General features: G+C 45.4%; 1 protein-coding gene across 5 annotated transcripts in view; it reads right to left on the bottom strand.

Moving 5' to 3' along the window:
* pax3b (paired box 3b) overlaps positions 1-17,402 on the bottom strand; it is a 215,663-nt gene that overhangs the window by 80,506 nt on the left and 117,755 nt on the right. For 2 of the 5 annotated variants that reach the window (XM_072474539.1, XM_072474541.1), the window contains exon 8: positions 375-4,849. In XM_072474539.1, coding sequence (XP_072330640.1) covers positions 4,496-4,849 — 354 coding nt within the window. In that variant the 3' untranslated portion in view covers positions 375-4,495. Of the gene's footprint in view, positions 1-374; positions 4,850-17,402 lie in introns of those variants that run through there. The other 3 variants (XM_072474542.1, XM_072474543.1, XM_072474540.1) reach the window with 3 other exon arrangements.

Raw genomic sequence — 17,402 nt, 5'->3', positions numbered from 1 at the left:
ACCCCATATATGTTCCGAAAAGCACACAAAAGGTGGGATTTTCCCCAATTGCATGTTTCTCGGCTACCTGAAGATTCTATCCTCCCACCGCTTGTCAATAGGATTTCCTATTGAACCACCCCATGGCGCCATACCCACTGGTGGGGCTGCACTTCCAGCGGGAAAAGTGAATCCCGACGACCAGAGAATTCCTGCCCAAGTGCCCTTCCCTTTCCCAAAATATCCTGTTCCACCTCTGAGCCCCACAACCCCCCCCCCGGGCCAATCAGTGAGACCTTTATTCATCGCTGGACATAAAACCAGCACCAATATTAATCAACATCCATTGCACAATGCATAGCATTATATGATAAAAGGGACTCGCATTCCGTTGGTTGATTTTCTTAGCTGTTTATTTTTTATTATAAATAGTAAATATTCACTGTGTTTGTACAGGAAAGAGAATCTTTACATCAAGGCTGTATTCTGCAGTCAAATGTCAAACCGAAGGTTGGATGACAGACACCACAAAACATTCAGTTCCATCACCCTTTAAAACCAACATGTGACAGAAGAGGTCATATTATCTAGATCATTGTACTTAATGGCAGTAATTATCTAATTTGTTACTACATGCTAAGCAAAAATGTACATATCATGAGATACATGCTAAATTCTAAAATAGTTGAATATATAAGAATAAATAATAGCCTCTCTATGAATATCTATGCTGCAATGCAACAACTTAACAGGTTGATATCATAATCATAATTAAGTTTATGGACAAGGTCATGAGAAATGTTACCACAAACTCCTACAAGGATATAAACATCAAGCTACCAATCTTTCTGTGTGATTCTGGAACCATATTTGTAAAAGCTTATATGGAAATGTCCAAATTGCCACTATATTTTAAGCACTTAGCAGAAAGGTACTAACAGTCCATTATGAACGATTTCTGAGCTTTCTGCTTTCTACACATACCATTCCTCTAGTCTTACTAAAATAAGATATGATTTTCAGTCTGTGATATAAACATTACAATGTTGTTTTTCTACACATCAGATTTTACAGTTAGGAATTTATGTACAATATGAATGTATATTTTGCTCAGCTCTTGTATATCCTCAGCAATGCCCAAAGCATCTGCCAGAAAACATCTTATATGGTCAACCAATTAAATTACAGTGATGTCAAGAAAAATAGAATACAGTACAATACTTTCAAGAAATACCATGGTAACGCAGAAGTACATAATATTGCACATTGCTGTTTCATCACTAAAGGTGAAATAAATTTGTTGCTTTTGTTCTTTCTGCACCGAGTGCACCTAATTATGGAACTTTAAACAGCTCCATTTATTTCCGACTAAACAAAACCCTTCCTTCATATTACTTGGTCCTTTTTTGAGTAGTTGTGATCCATTCATCAGCAGAGCTAAAAACCAGAGTGGCTCTTGCGATAAACGTGTACATTTTTAAAAAGAAAAGCTGGTTGTTTCGATGTTGTTTTGTCATTGACTACTATTTCAAAATACTTCGGTTGTAACAGTTTAATCTATTTACATGGCAAACAATCCTTCAGAAGATCGGTGATATATGCCCTTCAAGTTAATTTTGGAACAGAGTCACATGGGAATGTTGCAATTTAATGAGAATCAATGAGGCATTGATGACTAAATGAGTATTGTTTGGTACACTGGTAACCAGCAAATAGAAATTAATGCAGTAAATGGCTACCAAGTGGTGGGTAGGATTCCACTAGCCAGGTCATTAACACTTAATTGGATAGAATTGTTTTTATTTTATGAGACTGGTCCATATGAAGACTTACTTGAACTAACTTTCACCAGCAGAGTTGATTGTAAATCAGTCTTTCACTATAATTCTGACCAAGTTATGCAGATATGATTAATACTGAATGCTTGAGAAATGCACAATATTTCATTATTGTGGCAAGAACTTGGAAGAAGTTCTTACTCATCATTTACTGAATGCCCACCGCAAATCCATAATTGTCTGCGTGGGCTACAAATGGGAATTAATTTTCTCATTCTTCTCTAAATAAAAAAGCCAACGTCTAAGGCAACAGAAGTAATATTTATACCATAACTTAGAACAAAGGACTCTTCCTTTGATCACAAATGAAAACCATTATCAGAGGAAGACAAGAGTTGGCTTGTTTCTGGGGAACAGATCCAACCGTTGTGGGTACCAAAGTCCCATTATGTTTGTGGGTCCAGAACAAGGGTCGTTTCAACTTTTTATGGGTTTTCCCTCATGCTATATCTGGCTTCAGATAATGAAAGGCACCTGTAATGGAAGTAAAAGAAACTTAGGAATGCTTCTTGTGACAACATCGTAGCAAGGGGCCATGTCAAATGCAGGTACAATGTTGTCAGGGCTAATCATGACCTGCCAAAACTATGAGGGTTACTTTGTTTATATTCGGACAAGTTTGACAGTACCACATGGATCTCGGAATATTGTCCAAGATGATGCCTGATTTGGTTTTTATCGGAACATGTGTTTTTAATAGTGACATTCCAGTGGCTGTTTTATTTTTTGACAGACCTTGGCCTTAGGTTCTATATAAATGGCAAGCATATATTAGGTCTCGGCAATTAATCATATCAAGATGCTGCCGACTGCACTGAAGATAATTATATATAGTGCTTTAATTCAGTCTGTCAACAAAATTGTTTTATTAGAAATAGGCAGAACTTTTAAGTGCGTGACAGTTTTCTTTGTGGATATTTTGTACCCATTATCTGAACAATCTAGCCCAATTTGTTGACTTTCCAATGAGCGCATCATGATGTAGCTTCTTCTTCCCAAAATGAACTTTTAGTTCACTTGCACCGTAATCACAACCACAGATTGATTCAGCTTCTCAGTTGTGGAGGCAGGGAAGTTTAAAAGGAAAGATTTACCAATAAACGCGAACATATCATTTGCAGCACCTTCATAAGTATAAAGTAAGCATAGTGAACAAAAATCGGTAACGAGTTGAAATTCCACTCTGCGCACTGGTTAATGTGTCCTCGTCAATTTCTTCTGCATGTTTTCTTAATGGAGTTGTAAACCTGTCGATTTTAAAGGAGGTGGTAACTGATCAAATAGAATTTGAATGAATGCATTAACCAGTGCATTAATAAGTAAAGGCAGAGGGATTTCAATTCCGCACTGAATTACTGAATAAAACATGTGTGTCTGAAGTAAAATAAATTCCATTTATCAAATTTCCAGTCCAGTGAAAATTAGAATTAAAAAATAATAGGGTGAAGTTTTGGATTGCACACCAGCTAAAAACAAATACTGTGTCATGTTGTTACTTGATTGAAACATTTAAGATCCTGAGGGATCTTGTAAGGATGGATGTGGAGAGGGTGTTTCCTCTTGCGGTAAAATCTAGAATTAGGGGTCGATGTTCAGAAATGACATGTGGCTCATTTAAGACAGAGATTAGGGGAATTTGTTTCTCTGGGGGTCATGCGTCTTTGGAACTCTCTTCCTCCGAAGGCAGTGGAAGCAGCATGTTTGAATATTTTTAAGGCAGAGCTGGATAGATTCCTGATCGATAAGGAGGGGTTAAAGGTTATTGGGGGTGGGCAGATATGCGGGGTTGAGATTGCAATCAGCCATGATCTTACTGAATGGCGGAGCATACTCAAAGGGCTGAGTGGCCTACACTTACTCAAAGTTTGTACATTCGTATGAAAGGAATACAGCGACTTTCTGGCCGAACCCACTGCCAGGGTTGTCCAGTCGTGCCAAAAGTCAATGGACCTTTGGCTGAGCCATCAAATCTCCTGCAGTGAGTCTCGCCACAACAGGGCCGGATAATCACAGCCGATGTTGACAAAGCTTCAGTTAGCATAGTTCAAGGTAAACATTTCTATTAAAAAAAAATAAACTGGCTTAAAAATATAATAGGACAACCTTTAAATAATTAAACAGCAATGTTCTTTATTCATTAATTAAAACTATACCCCAGCTATTATAAGAAATAAAATATCATCTGGCTGCATTCTATAAAAGACAGATGTTTACAGCCATGAGATTAAAGTATTTTCTTGGTAACAGATTTTTGGCAGCCTAATAGAATGAAAGGGGGAGAAAAGCTGAATGTACTCCGGCCAGAATGTGGTAACTTCCAATGTCTAGAGAATACTATCCTAACACAGGGCAAAACATTACATTTTCAGATACCACAACAGCGCAGTGTAGAAAAATGACAACTTTTCATTTGTTTTTCAAGTTCAATACAATTTAATCCTGAAATCTTTCTACCGTGATATTGGCCCCTCCCCTCATCATGGTTTCTCTGAATCAAACTAAAATATTGACCGAATGCTAACTTTTTTCCTGGTAACTTTTGCATGCTTTGCTTGCGCATCTTCTGGGATGTTGCACTATGTGCCAAAACATACTAAATGAGCAATATATTTTTGCAAATATTTCAAAACTTATTTGTACACAAGACGAATAAGCCATACTGAATTTTACATTCATCATCAAAGTTTGTACACTGAATCACACATTTTAATACAAATCGACGAAGGATGGGGTGGGTAGGCATTTTTATAGCTAAAGGTATTGCTTAGATTTACATGGCACTTACTTTGCCCATATTGTCCATACTGGTATCCTGCCACTGAATCCATACTGTAACCTGAGGAGCTGTAAGTTGATGGGCAGTATGATTGTGTGGTGGGCAAGCTGTCAAGAGGTTTCATAGGGTCCAGCCGCTGACTACAGCTGGCAGAAACTGAAGTGGAAGGTTCCAGACCTCCAGTTAATGGTGACAGAGCATAGTCAGTTTGTGGTTGGTGTGGAACACCACCAGGATTTGCCAGGAGTCCCATTACCTGCAGATACAAAAAGAATGGCATTGTGAATAATATATTAAGATTACATTCGATTTTTCTTTTTTTAAATATCTGGACAGTATTTTGAAACCTCTTCTGACAGATAATTATACATTGAGGTTGTGGTCCCTAATGTTAATATTGTAATCTTGCCCAGCTCTCTCTTCTACAATATAAGCACAATGAGAATTACAGAACATATTACAGTAATCCACAGGTAGGTTTTTCATCCTATGCTTCATTTTCAGTTCAAACCTGTAGTAAGGATCAATAAGATCCAGTTTCTAATAAGAGGAAACGGTGAGGGGAACAGGATTGGTGAAAGAAGAACTGATTTGATTCTGATGCAGGATGAAGCTGGACACTTTGGTCTGGATTTACCTACACTATACCTCCTCAAATCAGCCAGGCCAGGGGTCAAAACAGTGAGTGAGAGAATCAGATGGCAAGGCCTACCATTATCCTCTTACTCCAACAAGATTTCCCTCCAGCACCAACCTTTATCAAGACAACTGCTGGTCGGCCGCCCTTTCACTGCACCTTCTATGTAAAAGCCAATGGAGATTGTCCTTTTTCCTCTTGCCCCTTTTCCCCACACACCTAGATTTGAAACCTTTGCGATACCAGAGCACGCACTGCAAAGTCACCTAATGGAAGAAAAGGGTCTAGTAACAGGTTTTTACGCTCCATCTTGGCTTAATCCCTTGCCCTTTGCAGGTCTCAGCCAAGGCCTCTGTAAGTGATTAGAATGGTTGATGATGAGTACAATTTAAGGGTGTTCAGGGCTGTGAAGGTTAATGTGTGACTGGGGAAACAGTACTATCCACATTATTGTGCAGAGAGTCACATGGGAGTAGTATAGTCCAGTAGTGAGTCTGGTAGAAGATGACATAGAGATAGCATCTAGCTGGGACTGTATCGTGTGTATATATGTATATAGCTATGTGCTTTTAATAAACAGCGATTGTTCAACTATGCAAGCCTCTAGACCTCTTCATTAGACAGCATACAATCTTACAACATGGTGGCAGTGGGTGGAGTGGGGGGCAACAGTGGTTAGCACTGCTGCCTCATGGCGCCGAGGAGCCGGGTTTAATCCCAGCCCTGGGTCACTGTCGTGTGGAGTATTAACATTCTCTGTGTGGGTCTCACTCCTACAACCCAAAGAAATGTGCAGGGTAAGTGAATTGGCCACGCTAAATTGCCCTTTTATTGGAAAAAAAAATTTGGTACTCTAAATTTAAAATAAAGAAAACAACATGATGGCAGTGGATGAAGGACCCCCAAATCTCTAAGAATGAAGTAGTAAGGAAACTGCAGTCCAAACTGAGAGAAATGCGTCTAACCTGAAGTCCTCAGATAACAGCTGGAAATCACTTAAGAAGCTTCATTAGAGGCTGAAGGGCAGAAGAAAGATCCACTATGCGGCGTAAAAGGACACCACCAGAGCACATGGAGGTCCATTTTGAGATCCAATCAAAAATAGAGTCAAAGGACCTAGCCAGATCGCAAAAGGTGAGCAAGCTCCAAAGGAAAGGCTGATATAAGCTTTTAAATGTGGCCCAAAATCAGGCACATTAGCAGATCAACTGTTTAACAAGCATGGCTTGCAGAATGCTGCAGCTCAGACCACGTGCAAACACAAAAATTAAAGGAGACTTCAGGGAAAAAGAGTTTGAATTCGATTCTCCAAGCTTAGGAAGGCAAGCAGCCAGCCAAACAATCAGTTCAAACTATTTTCTGAAGACCAGTGAAGTTTGAAATAGCTCCGTAACTGCAATGGGAGTCCCCCAATTCCTGATAAATGGGGAAAGAGAAGTAGAATGATTACTGGTGCCATTTAAAAAACATAAACCTTTATTTCAATGTAATGAAAACAGCCATGGATGGTAAATCAAGATTAATGAAGGCAGATGGAAGGGACAGACCAGGCACAAAATTGGGTGCTATGGAGAAGATTTTTAAGATATACAATACCATCAGGATTGAATACAAAAACAAAGGGCGCAATGTACCCGAATGAGGACAGTCTCCCATGGCGTGTGATTAACCAGGTGTTTGCTGGTGCTCAGAGCACGGAGAAACACGCCACTATCTAACGGCTTTCCAGGTAGATTGGCCAGCAGCAGGGAATACGCTGCACTTAGCTCCTTTACCTGCACTGAAGCGCTCCACTTGCCGGAACTCCTCAGAGCGGCGAGAGATTGAGACGTCGTTTTTAAACAGCGTCCCGATCTCTCGAGTCCCCAACACGACCCCCAAACTCATGTATAAGGAGGTCCTCGGCCTCCCCGCTCCCCTCCACACCTGCGCAGGATATCTCCCTGCTGTGCAAAAAATGCCAATTTGGCAACTTGGCAGTGCCAGCCTGGGCACCTTGGCAGTGTCAGGGTGCCAAGGTGTCCAGGTGACATCAGCAGTGTCAGGGTGTCACCCGGCCCAAAGGGCAAGCATCTGGGAGACTCCAATCCCCTGGGATAACCCCACAATTGTCTTTCCTTCTGCTTCCCATTTCTGGAGACCAACGCTGAAAGGCACTCACCCAAGGTCTCCAAGGCAAGGGAGTTAGATCCAACGCCTTGGTTAGATCTCTGGAATGCATGTTAGAGTATGACTAGCTGTCTCACTCTAATGTACCGATTTGCCAGAGAGTGATCCCCCCGCCCCCCCCCCTCCCCTCCCCCCCCCCAATGGGTGGGATTCACATTGCGGCGTCTCACGCGATCACATTCACCCTTGCGAGGCGTGGTGAGCCAGGTGAAATTAAATGAATGAAAATCGCTTATTGTCACAAGTAGGCTTCAATGAAGTTACTGTGAAAAGCCCCTAGTCGCCACATTCCGGCACCTGTTCGGGGAGGCTGTTACGGGAATTGAACTGTGCTGCTGGCCTGCCTTGGTCTGCTTTCAAAGTCAGCGATTTAGCCCTGTACTAAACAACCCCTAGTTCCCAGAAGAGGGATATACCGGCATCTACCAGCCGTGCCACTCTGCTCTTCAGGTGCAACGCGACCGGTAGATCTCGCCCCACTGCTGAACAAGTTAATGGATTATTATGTTCAATAGGGCCAATAGTCAATGATCTAATTGCCAGAGGAGAAACAAGTGAATCTTCCGATAACATTGAAGAATTCCTGAAGTCCTTTGACACCTACTTTAAACTAAGAAGCAAAAAGATTTTGGATCAAGCAGTGTTTAACATGGGGCCCATACGCCTGGGGTATTCATAGACTCCTTCACAAATGAGTTATACAAATTTGCTGAAGGCCGTGACTATGGTGACATTTAGTCAGAGCTCATAAGAGACAGAATAGTAATGGGAGTGCATGATGCTACTCTTTGGATGTACTCCACTCTAAAGAAGTCTTGACTTTGGGAAAAATTCACCCAAATTACCAGACAATTGGAAGTCCGCCAGCAAAACTGATCCATTTTGCATTGAAGTGGCATCGCGCAATCCCAACAATCCATTTTGTAAAGCACCAGAAGGCAAGGAGACTCCAGGACAAGAAAAGCAATGCCAAAGCAAAACACAAGATGGTGGCAGACCATGTCAGTACTGTGATGCCAAAATACCTCACAAGAGCGATCATTGTCCAGAAATCACTGTGCAATGCTTACACTGCCACCGCCTGGGATACTCTGGAATGATGTGCCAGTCCAAAACCTCAAGATGTGTGGCGATCCCAAATGAGACCATGAGATAGATAAGCCACACCGAGGAGTTGCCCAACAATACTTCTCGGGAGAAATTAAGGATCCCAAATTCACATTTTGGAATGTTGACATATCTGTAAATTTCAATCATGAATTTCAAGTTAGGCACAGGAGCCAGTTATGATGGTCCTGTCAGATCAGAAACCGTGGCTAAAAGACCTCTGGTTAGAGATGACAGATATTCCTCTGTATGATTCTGGAGGAATCCAATTACCTGTCATAGGCAGGATTCAAGAACCACCCTGGTATGACAACAAGCAAATAATGTTGATGACATTCTCTATGTCATCCACACTAAATCTTTTTCTCTCCAGAGTAGAGTTGCCTTTGGTGCCCTCAGCCTCCTCAAAACAGCAGAAGATGTCAACACAACCACAATGGTCAACAACCAATAGGTCCACCAATGCTGATGGTCTTGACTAAGACTTCAGTACAGAATTGGCCTCATTCTTGGTTGTTAACTCCTATGCAGTTGCCTGAAAAGACTCTTCTTTGGATACACCAGCCAAACCTCCGGATGAGCCACCGTACTTAAAACAGAGGAGAAGGGGCGTCAGCAGAAGGTGGAGTCTGAAGTTCTATATCAAACAGTTGCTGTCACAAAACAAGGAAAAATTACAGCAGGAAAACTGAAGCTTCAAGCTCACAGGCACCAAAAGATGAAAGAGCAGAAGGAGGCCATTTGGCCCATTGAGTCTGCTTCACTGTTCAATTAGTTCATGACTGATCTGATGGGATACTCTTCAACTCCACTTTCCTGCCTTATCCCCAAAACCCAGAAAGAGACCACCAACTCACCAAGACAAAAGTGCATATGGAGAGACAGAGTGCAGCATTAGAAACCAAACTGCAGGTAGAGCTCAAGGATGAAGAATTTGCAAACATAAAGGAGGAAAACCTTTAACTTCCAGGAAGAACATGGCAGACTCCCACTGAAAAAAGAAAACCTGCATCCACTCCATGAATGAACAGACTGACCATTTCCTCTGGAAGGACAGAGTTAAGCCCATGGTATCCAACCAAGTAAGACAGATTAGCGACAAAGAACAATACAGCACTAAGGCTGTTTTCGTTAGAGAGAAGAAGGTTAAGAGGTGACTTAATTGAGGCACACAAGATGATCAGAGGATGAGATAGGGTTGACAGTGAGAGCCTTTTTCTTCGGATGGTGATGGCTCGCACGAGGGGACATAGCTTTAAACTGAGGGGAGATAGATATAGGAGAGATGTCAGAGGTAGGTTCTTTACTCAGAGAGTAGTAAGGGCGTGGAATGCCCTGCCTGCAACAGTAGTGGACTTGCCAACATTAAGGGAATTTAAATGGTCATTGGATAAACATATGGATGATAAGGGAATAGTGTAGATAGGCTTTAGAGTGGTTTCACCGGTCGGCGCAACATCGAGGGCCGAAGGGCCTGTACTGCGCTGTAATGTTCTATGTTCTAAGGAGTGCAAGAAGTGAACCAGATGTTGACACCCGAGTAATTGAAACATCAAGTACTGCAACTTCAACTCCAGACCAACAAAGTAAGCCCAAAACAATTGAGACAATCACACCTGCAAACTTGAAAAGAACAAGATCTGGAAAAGTTGTAAAGTTGTAAAGCCTCCAGACTATCTGGACCTGTAAAGTCCGAGGCTTTGGGGGAGAAGGGTTTGCATGTACATATTGATGTAAATACATTGGGGTAAAGGCTTGTGGGGGAGGTGTAGTATTAAGGTGTTCGGTGTTCATGTTAAGATGTAGAAAGTCACATGGGAGTGTAATAGAGAGATTGGTAGATGCTACCATTGAAATAGCACCTAGTCAGGACTGTATCCTATATATGTATATATATAAAGATGTATATAGTTGTGTTATTACTAGACAGTCAATGTTCAACCATACAAGCTTCTAGACTTCTTCATTAGACAACATACAGCTTTACAGAAATGAGTGACTTGGAATTATGACAGGTATACAAGTCATTGTATCAGGATGTTGAAGCCAGAAGTACACACAAACATACAAATGTAAAGGTCAAGAAAAGACTAACTGATCCATCAAACTTGTTCGTTTAACTTCTACCCACATCACCCTATCAACCCTTCCCCCACCCCACCCCAAACACATCAGTAACAGGGAAGAATCTCCAGTTGAGCCAAACTAATGTTTCTATATTTTCCAGATGTTGATAATTTAAGAAAGGCTGTTGGATAATACATAATTGGTTTGTATTCAAGATCAACTTCTGTGTTTCAAATTGCTGACTTCAGAAAACATTTTGTTCATCACATCTTTTTAAAGAAATCCCTTAGTTGCAGGTGGAACTTTTAGACTCAAAAGTAAAAGAGTAACCAAAAGTAACCACCTACCCATTTCCATCAATTTTGGAAAGATTGCAACAGAATGATTCTTTGCTTTAAATTTGCTCAGTATCATCTTGCACAAACATAAAATGCAGCACTCAAAAATTAAATTTCTGTCAGTTTCTACACAGGTATAGGGCAATCTACTGAAGAGTAATTTCTTGTCAAAGGCAATTTTCATCTGTGGACCAATTTTGGGATCAAATAACAGTGAAAAGGTGAAATCTTCACAAGAATAACTTTAACTAAGAGTAAGTTTTTTTCTCCAGAAGGGACAATGCTACTTTTTCTGAAGAGGAACTCGATACACTCTACTTAATATTTCTATAACCTAAGGCGTTGGTGGTATTCTTTCAATTGTACGAATCTACCCACAGGCAAAATCTTAATATGTTTGGAAGAATGCCAGCAAAAGGATTAAATATTTTAAAGTTTCCTGTTGCTTAAAAAAGTCAGTTTGTGACCCTGAATGTCCACCAGCACAGTTTATTAAGTGCTAATTGTTTTTTGGCTTTGTTCAGACAGGGAAAACTTGCAAGGAAAGTTTGCAACAGAACCTCCATTTCTGTGTCGTTAAATGCTGCTGCATAAATGACAAACCTTTGTGGCCTGGGCATTTAGATGACTTATTGTAAAATCAACACATTCAATTTTAAACCCGTCTCTGTTTTCTAATCAGTGCAGAACTTGATTTTCTATAAACTAAAGACCTATTTTAAAACAGAAATCTGAATCTGTGTACTGCAATCACATCCTTTAATTGAAGCAAATGTGATGAAGAATGTTGAACAAAATTATATATTTACACAAAATTGGTTGATCTTCTAAATTGAACCATTCCCTCTAGGCACAGTTTTGATAGTGGATTAAACATATTTGATTTGTTAGGTGTTCTGGATCACATACAGGTCACCAACCCTTGAAGTAGTGCAATTTTATTAAAAGGTTAACTATTTAAACATACTTGAACTGTGGGTAGATACAATACCAGCTTTAACTAAAGACCTTTGCCTTGTCCTAACCAGTTGATGCACTCAGCACATGGTGAATGTCTGTGTTGCAGGTTGTGAGCTCTGTGCTCCTAGCTAGCTGCTACTCGAATGAGTGGGAACTCTGATGTCCCCTGTCTTTATAGTGCATGTGCTCTCACTGGTGATTGCTGTGGTGCTGTGTATGTTGATTGGTCCGACTGTGTGTCCATCAGTGTGTGTCTGCACTATGACATCCCCCCCTTTTATATAAAAAAATGTGCCTGCGTGACAATAAATAGTGTGTGGTGAATGTTCCTGACTACGTGTGTGCGAAATAGTTACAGGACTATGTACATAAAACTAAGCTATTTACATGGGAAGGTGCCTGGTGCAGAAAAAAACAGTGTGTCACACAAATAACGAGATGAACACTAGAGACAAACCACTTGAACAGTTAAACGGAAGAACAGAACAGACCAGAGAGTCCATTAGTGCAAAGTTCACAAATCTGGGGCGGGATTCTCCGAACCCCCGCCGGGTCGGGGAATCGCCGGGGGCTGGCGTGAATCCCGCCCCTGCTGGTTGCCGAATTCTCCGGCACCGGATATTCGGTAGGGGTGGGAATCGCGCCGCGCCGGTTGGTGGGCCCCACCCCCGGCGATTCTCCGGCCCGCGATGGGCCGAAGTCCCGCTGCTGGAATGCCTGTCCCGCCGGCGAGAAACAAACCACCTCTCTTACCGGCGGGACAAGGCGGCGCGGGTGGGCTCCGGGGTCCTGGGGGGGGGCGCGGGGCGATCTGGCCCTGCAGGGTGCCCCCACGGTGGCCTGGCCCGCGATCCGGGCCCACTGATCCACGGGCGGGCCTGTGCCGTGGGGGCACTCTTTTCCTTCCGCCTTCGCCATGGTCTCCACTATGGCGGAGGTGGAAGAGACCCCCTCCACTGCGCATGCACGGGGATGCCGTGAGCGGCCGCTGATGCTCCCGCGCATGCGCCGCACGGCAAAGTCAGTTTCGCGCCAGCTGGCGGGGCACCAAAGGCCTTTCCCGCCAGCTGGCGGGGCGGAAATCAGTCCGGCGCGGGCCTAGCCCCTCAAGGTTAGGGCTCGGCCCCTCAAGATGTGGAGGATTCTGCACCTTTGGGATGGCGCGATGCTGGACTGATTCGTGCCGTTTTTGGCGCCGGTCGGCAGACATCGCACCGATTGCGGAGAATCCCGCCCCAAGTCTCTGAGGAGGGCGACGAATTCTGGTTGTGGGTCAGGAGCCATCAGCTGAGGAGCATCAGAGTGAGGAGGATGCAGAGTAACCGGAATCTCCGCATAGTCCAGGTCAGGGACAACAGGATGGCGTGGCAGTGGCGGAGGATCACGTAGTGAGCGCGGAACAAGACGAAGGGCACGATGATTACGGCGCAGAATGTAACCATCCGGTAGACGAACCAGGAACGAGCGGGGAGCCACCTGCCGAAGAACCACAGCAGTTGCAGACCAGCCACCATCTGGAAGATGGATGTGGACATTGTCATCTGGAGCCAAAGCAGGGGGATCAGCTGCACGGGTGTCATGAGCCGCCTTGTGATGTGCACGAGACAGTTGCATTCATTGCAGGACCGGAACGTGATCGAGGTCTGGGACGTGAATGGACGGCACCGTCGTCCTCAGGGTGCGACCCATGAGCAGCTGGGCTGGCGACAGGCGATTGGACAGTGGGGCCAAGCGATAGCCCAGCAGGGCGAGGTCGAAGTCGGATCCCGCAGCGGCAGCCTTGCAGAGGAGCCGTTTGACTATGTGGACACCCTCCTCCGCTTTGCCATTGGATTGGGGGTACAGGGGACTGGATGTCACATGCACAAAGTTGTACCTGCTGGCAAAGTTGGACCATTCCTGGCTTGCGAAACAGGGGCCATTGTCCGACATCACAGTGAGTGGGATGCCGTGACGAGCAAAGGTGTCCTTACAGGCACGGATGACTGCAGACGATGTGATGTCATGCAAACGTACCACCTCCGGGTAGTTTGAAAAATAGTCTACAATCAGAACATAGTCCCTGCCCAGTGCGTGGAACAGGTCGATGCCGACCTTGGACCAAGGGGACGTGACCAATTCATGGGGCTGTAGGGTCTCACGTGCTTGGGCCGGCTGGAACCGCTGACAGGTGGGGCAGTTGAGCACTGTGTTGGCGATGTCGTCATTGATGCCGGGCCAGTACACTGCCTCTCGGGCCCGTCGGCGGCACTTTTCCACGCCAAGATGGCCCTCGTGTAGCTGTTCCAAGACGGGCTGGCGCATGCTGTGCGGGATAACAATGCGGTCCAGCTTCGGGAGGACACCATCGACTATCGCCAGATCGTCTCTGATATTGTAGAACTGCGGGCATTGGCCCTTGAGCCACCCGTCTGTTAGGTGGCGCATGACACGCTGTAGCAGGGGGTCAGCCGCAGTCTCGCGGCAAATTTGGACGAAGCGTTCATCCGTGGCCGGTAGATTGGAGGCCACGAAGGCCACATGGGCGTCAACCTGGCAGATGAATCCCGCTGGGTCACATGGCGTGTTGACTGCCCTGGACAGAGCGTCGGCTATGATCAGGTCTTTGCCCGGGGTGTATACGAGCTGAAAGTCGTATCGCCGGAGTTTGAGCAGAATGCGCTGAAGGCGAGGCGTCAGGTCGTTCAAGTCTTTTTGTATTATATTGACCAGCGGGCAATGGTTGGTCTCGATGGTGAATTGGGGAAGGCCGTACACATAATCATGAAATTTGGCGACACCGGTAACAGGCCCAGGCACTCCTTCTCTATCTGCGCGTAGCGCTGTACCGTGGGGGTCATGGCGCGTGACGCATATGCAACGGGGGCCCATGATGAGGCCTCATCGTGTTGCAGGAGCACTGCCCCAATGCCAGATTAGCTGGCATCGGTCAAAATTATTGTCTCTTTCGCTGGATCAAAAAAGGCCAATACCGGGGCCGTGTTAAGTTTGGTTTTAAGTTCTCTCCGTTCGCGCTCGTGGGCAGGAAGCCATTGGAAGTCTGTTGTCTTCCTGACCAGGTTCCTGAGAGCCGTGGTATGAGAGGCGAAGTTAGGGATGAACTTCCCTAGGAATTTGACCACACCCAGAAATCGGAAGACCGCCTTCTTGTCCTCTGGCTGTTTCATGGCTGTGATGGCAGCCACCTTGTCCACCTCCGGCCGCACACCCAACTGGGAGATGTGGTCCCCTAGGAACTTGAGTTCCGTCTGGCCGAAGGAGCATTTGGCTCTGTTGAGGCGTAGGCCCTGCTCCCGTATGCGTTTGTACACGCGCTGGAGGCGACTGATATGCTCCTGCGGGGTGGACCAAGTGATTATGTCGTCAACATAGATGCGAACACCTTCAATGCCTTTCATCATTTGTTCCATGATCCTGTGGAATACTTCTGATGCCGATATGATCCCAAACGGCATCCTGTTGTAACAATATCTGCCAAAAGGGGTGTGAAAGGTACACAGTTTCCTGCGGGATCTGTCTAGTTGAATTTGCCAGAATCCTTTCGAGGCGTCAAGTTTGGTGAAGAACTTGGCCCGAGCCATCTCGCATGTGATCTCTTCACGCTTGGGGATTAGGTAATACTCCCTCATTATGTTGCGATTCAGATCCTTTGGATCAATGTAGATTCTGAGCTCGCCGGAAGGCTTCTTTACGTACACCATGGAACTGACCCAGTCGGTTGGTTCCGTAACTCTGGAGATCACTCCTTGGTCTAGGAGGTCCTGCAACTGCTGCTTGAGGCGGTCCTTGAGGGGGTGCTGTGACTCTGCGAGGTGCATGCACCACAGGCGTGGCGTTCTGTTTGAGTATGATCTTGTACGTATATGGGACCGTGCCCATGCCTTCGAAGACGTCGCGGTGCTGGTCGATGATGGCGTTGTGTTGCGCCCTGAAGTCAGCATCCTGGAAGGCAGACGTGTCATCAGGAGAGAGAGAGTGAACTCTTTGAACGAGGTTTAGCAATTTGCACGCCTGTGCGCCAAGCAGAGAGTCCTTCGAGGAGCCCACGATCTCAAAAGGAAGGATGACTTTTTGTGACTTGTGCGTTACTTCGAGTTGGCATGAGCCGGTAGCAGGAATGATGTTGCCATTGTAGTCCAATAGCTGGCAGGCCGATGGGAGAATAGTTGGTTTGACACGAAGGCTTTGGAAAGCAGACCACGCCATAAGATTGGCGGAGGCACCAGTGTCCAGGCGGAATCATATTTGGGACCGGTTGACCGTCAGGGTGGCACACCACTCATCGTCTGGATCGATGCTGTATACCGACAGCGGCTGGTGTCTTTGCTTCGGAGACAGCCTGTTTTTTGTTACGACACCGACTCGAAAAGGTGCCTTCGGGTCCTCGGTGTCACTGCTGCGTGGGAGGTCGGAATTGGACTCGGTGACCGTGGGTTGAATTGCCCGAACATTCCTGCGAGGCTGGCTGAAGCGATATAAATTGGAAGGCTGAGCTGCTCGACAGCAGGCAGCATAGTGGCCAAGTCTTCCACATCATAGGCATTGTCGAGATTTTGCGGGGCATTGCCGCTTTAAATGGGCGGAGCCACAGTTGCCGCACGTCGTGACGTCAGCGCGTTCGCTGCGCCACCGCGCATGCGCGATGCGGTCCTGCGTGGTGCAGTCCTGCGTGATGCGCACCTGCGCATTGCGTTCCTCCATGTCGCCGTCCCCTCGTTTGGTTTGTACAAGCGCGCGAAATGGCCGCCCTCATCCAGGCTGAGGCCCTGGAGGTGTTCAATCACTTGGACCCGTTCCGCCTCATGGGGCTTGTATATGGGAGTACCGACTGGTGGCATTTTCATGTAGGACACAGGTCTCGATTGCGGTCGCTAGGGTGAGTTGCTTTACTTTGAGGAGCTGCTGACGTAGGGGGTCCGACTGAACACCGAAAACGATCTGGTCGCGTATCATGGAGTCGGAGGTGGGCCCGTAGCTGCAAGATTGCGCAAGGTTGCGGAGGTGCGTTAAAAAGGATTGGAAAGGTTCGTCCTTACCCTGCAAACGCTGCTGGAACACATAACATTCGGAACTTTCATTCACCTCTACGCTGCAGTAAGTGTCAAATTTGAGGAGAACTGTCTTGAACTTCGTCTTGTCTTCATCATCTGCAAAGGTGAGAGAGTTGAAAATATGGATGGCATGGTCCCCGGCCGTGAAGAGGAGAAGAGCAATTGTTCTGGTGTCCGAGGCGCCCTCCCTGTCCGTGGCTTCGAGGTAGAGCTGGAAGCGCTGTTTGAAAATCTTCCAGTTGGCCCCGAGGTTGCCGGCGATGCGGAGCGGCGGCGGTGGGCTGATGTTGTCCATGTTGCAGAATGACGGAATGCTGGCGGAAGGCAGATCACTTGCAGGTAAGTCTAAGAAGTGCTAGTAAGCAACCACGCCTGGTATCATGATGTGTTGGGTGTTCTGGATCACATACAGGTCACCAACACTTGAAGTAGTGCAACACTATTTTATTAAAAGGTTAACTATTTAAACATACTTGAACT

The sequence above is a fragment of the Scyliorhinus torazame genome, chromosome 14 (genome assembly GCF_047496885.1).
Source record: "Scyliorhinus torazame isolate Kashiwa2021f chromosome 14, sScyTor2.1, whole genome shotgun sequence".
Taxonomy (NCBI): Eukaryota; Metazoa; Chordata; class Chondrichthyes; order Carcharhiniformes; family Scyliorhinidae; genus Scyliorhinus; species Scyliorhinus torazame.
The sequence above is the reverse complement of the archived record's forward strand: the minus strand, read 5'-3'. Positions and strand labels throughout refer to the sequence as shown.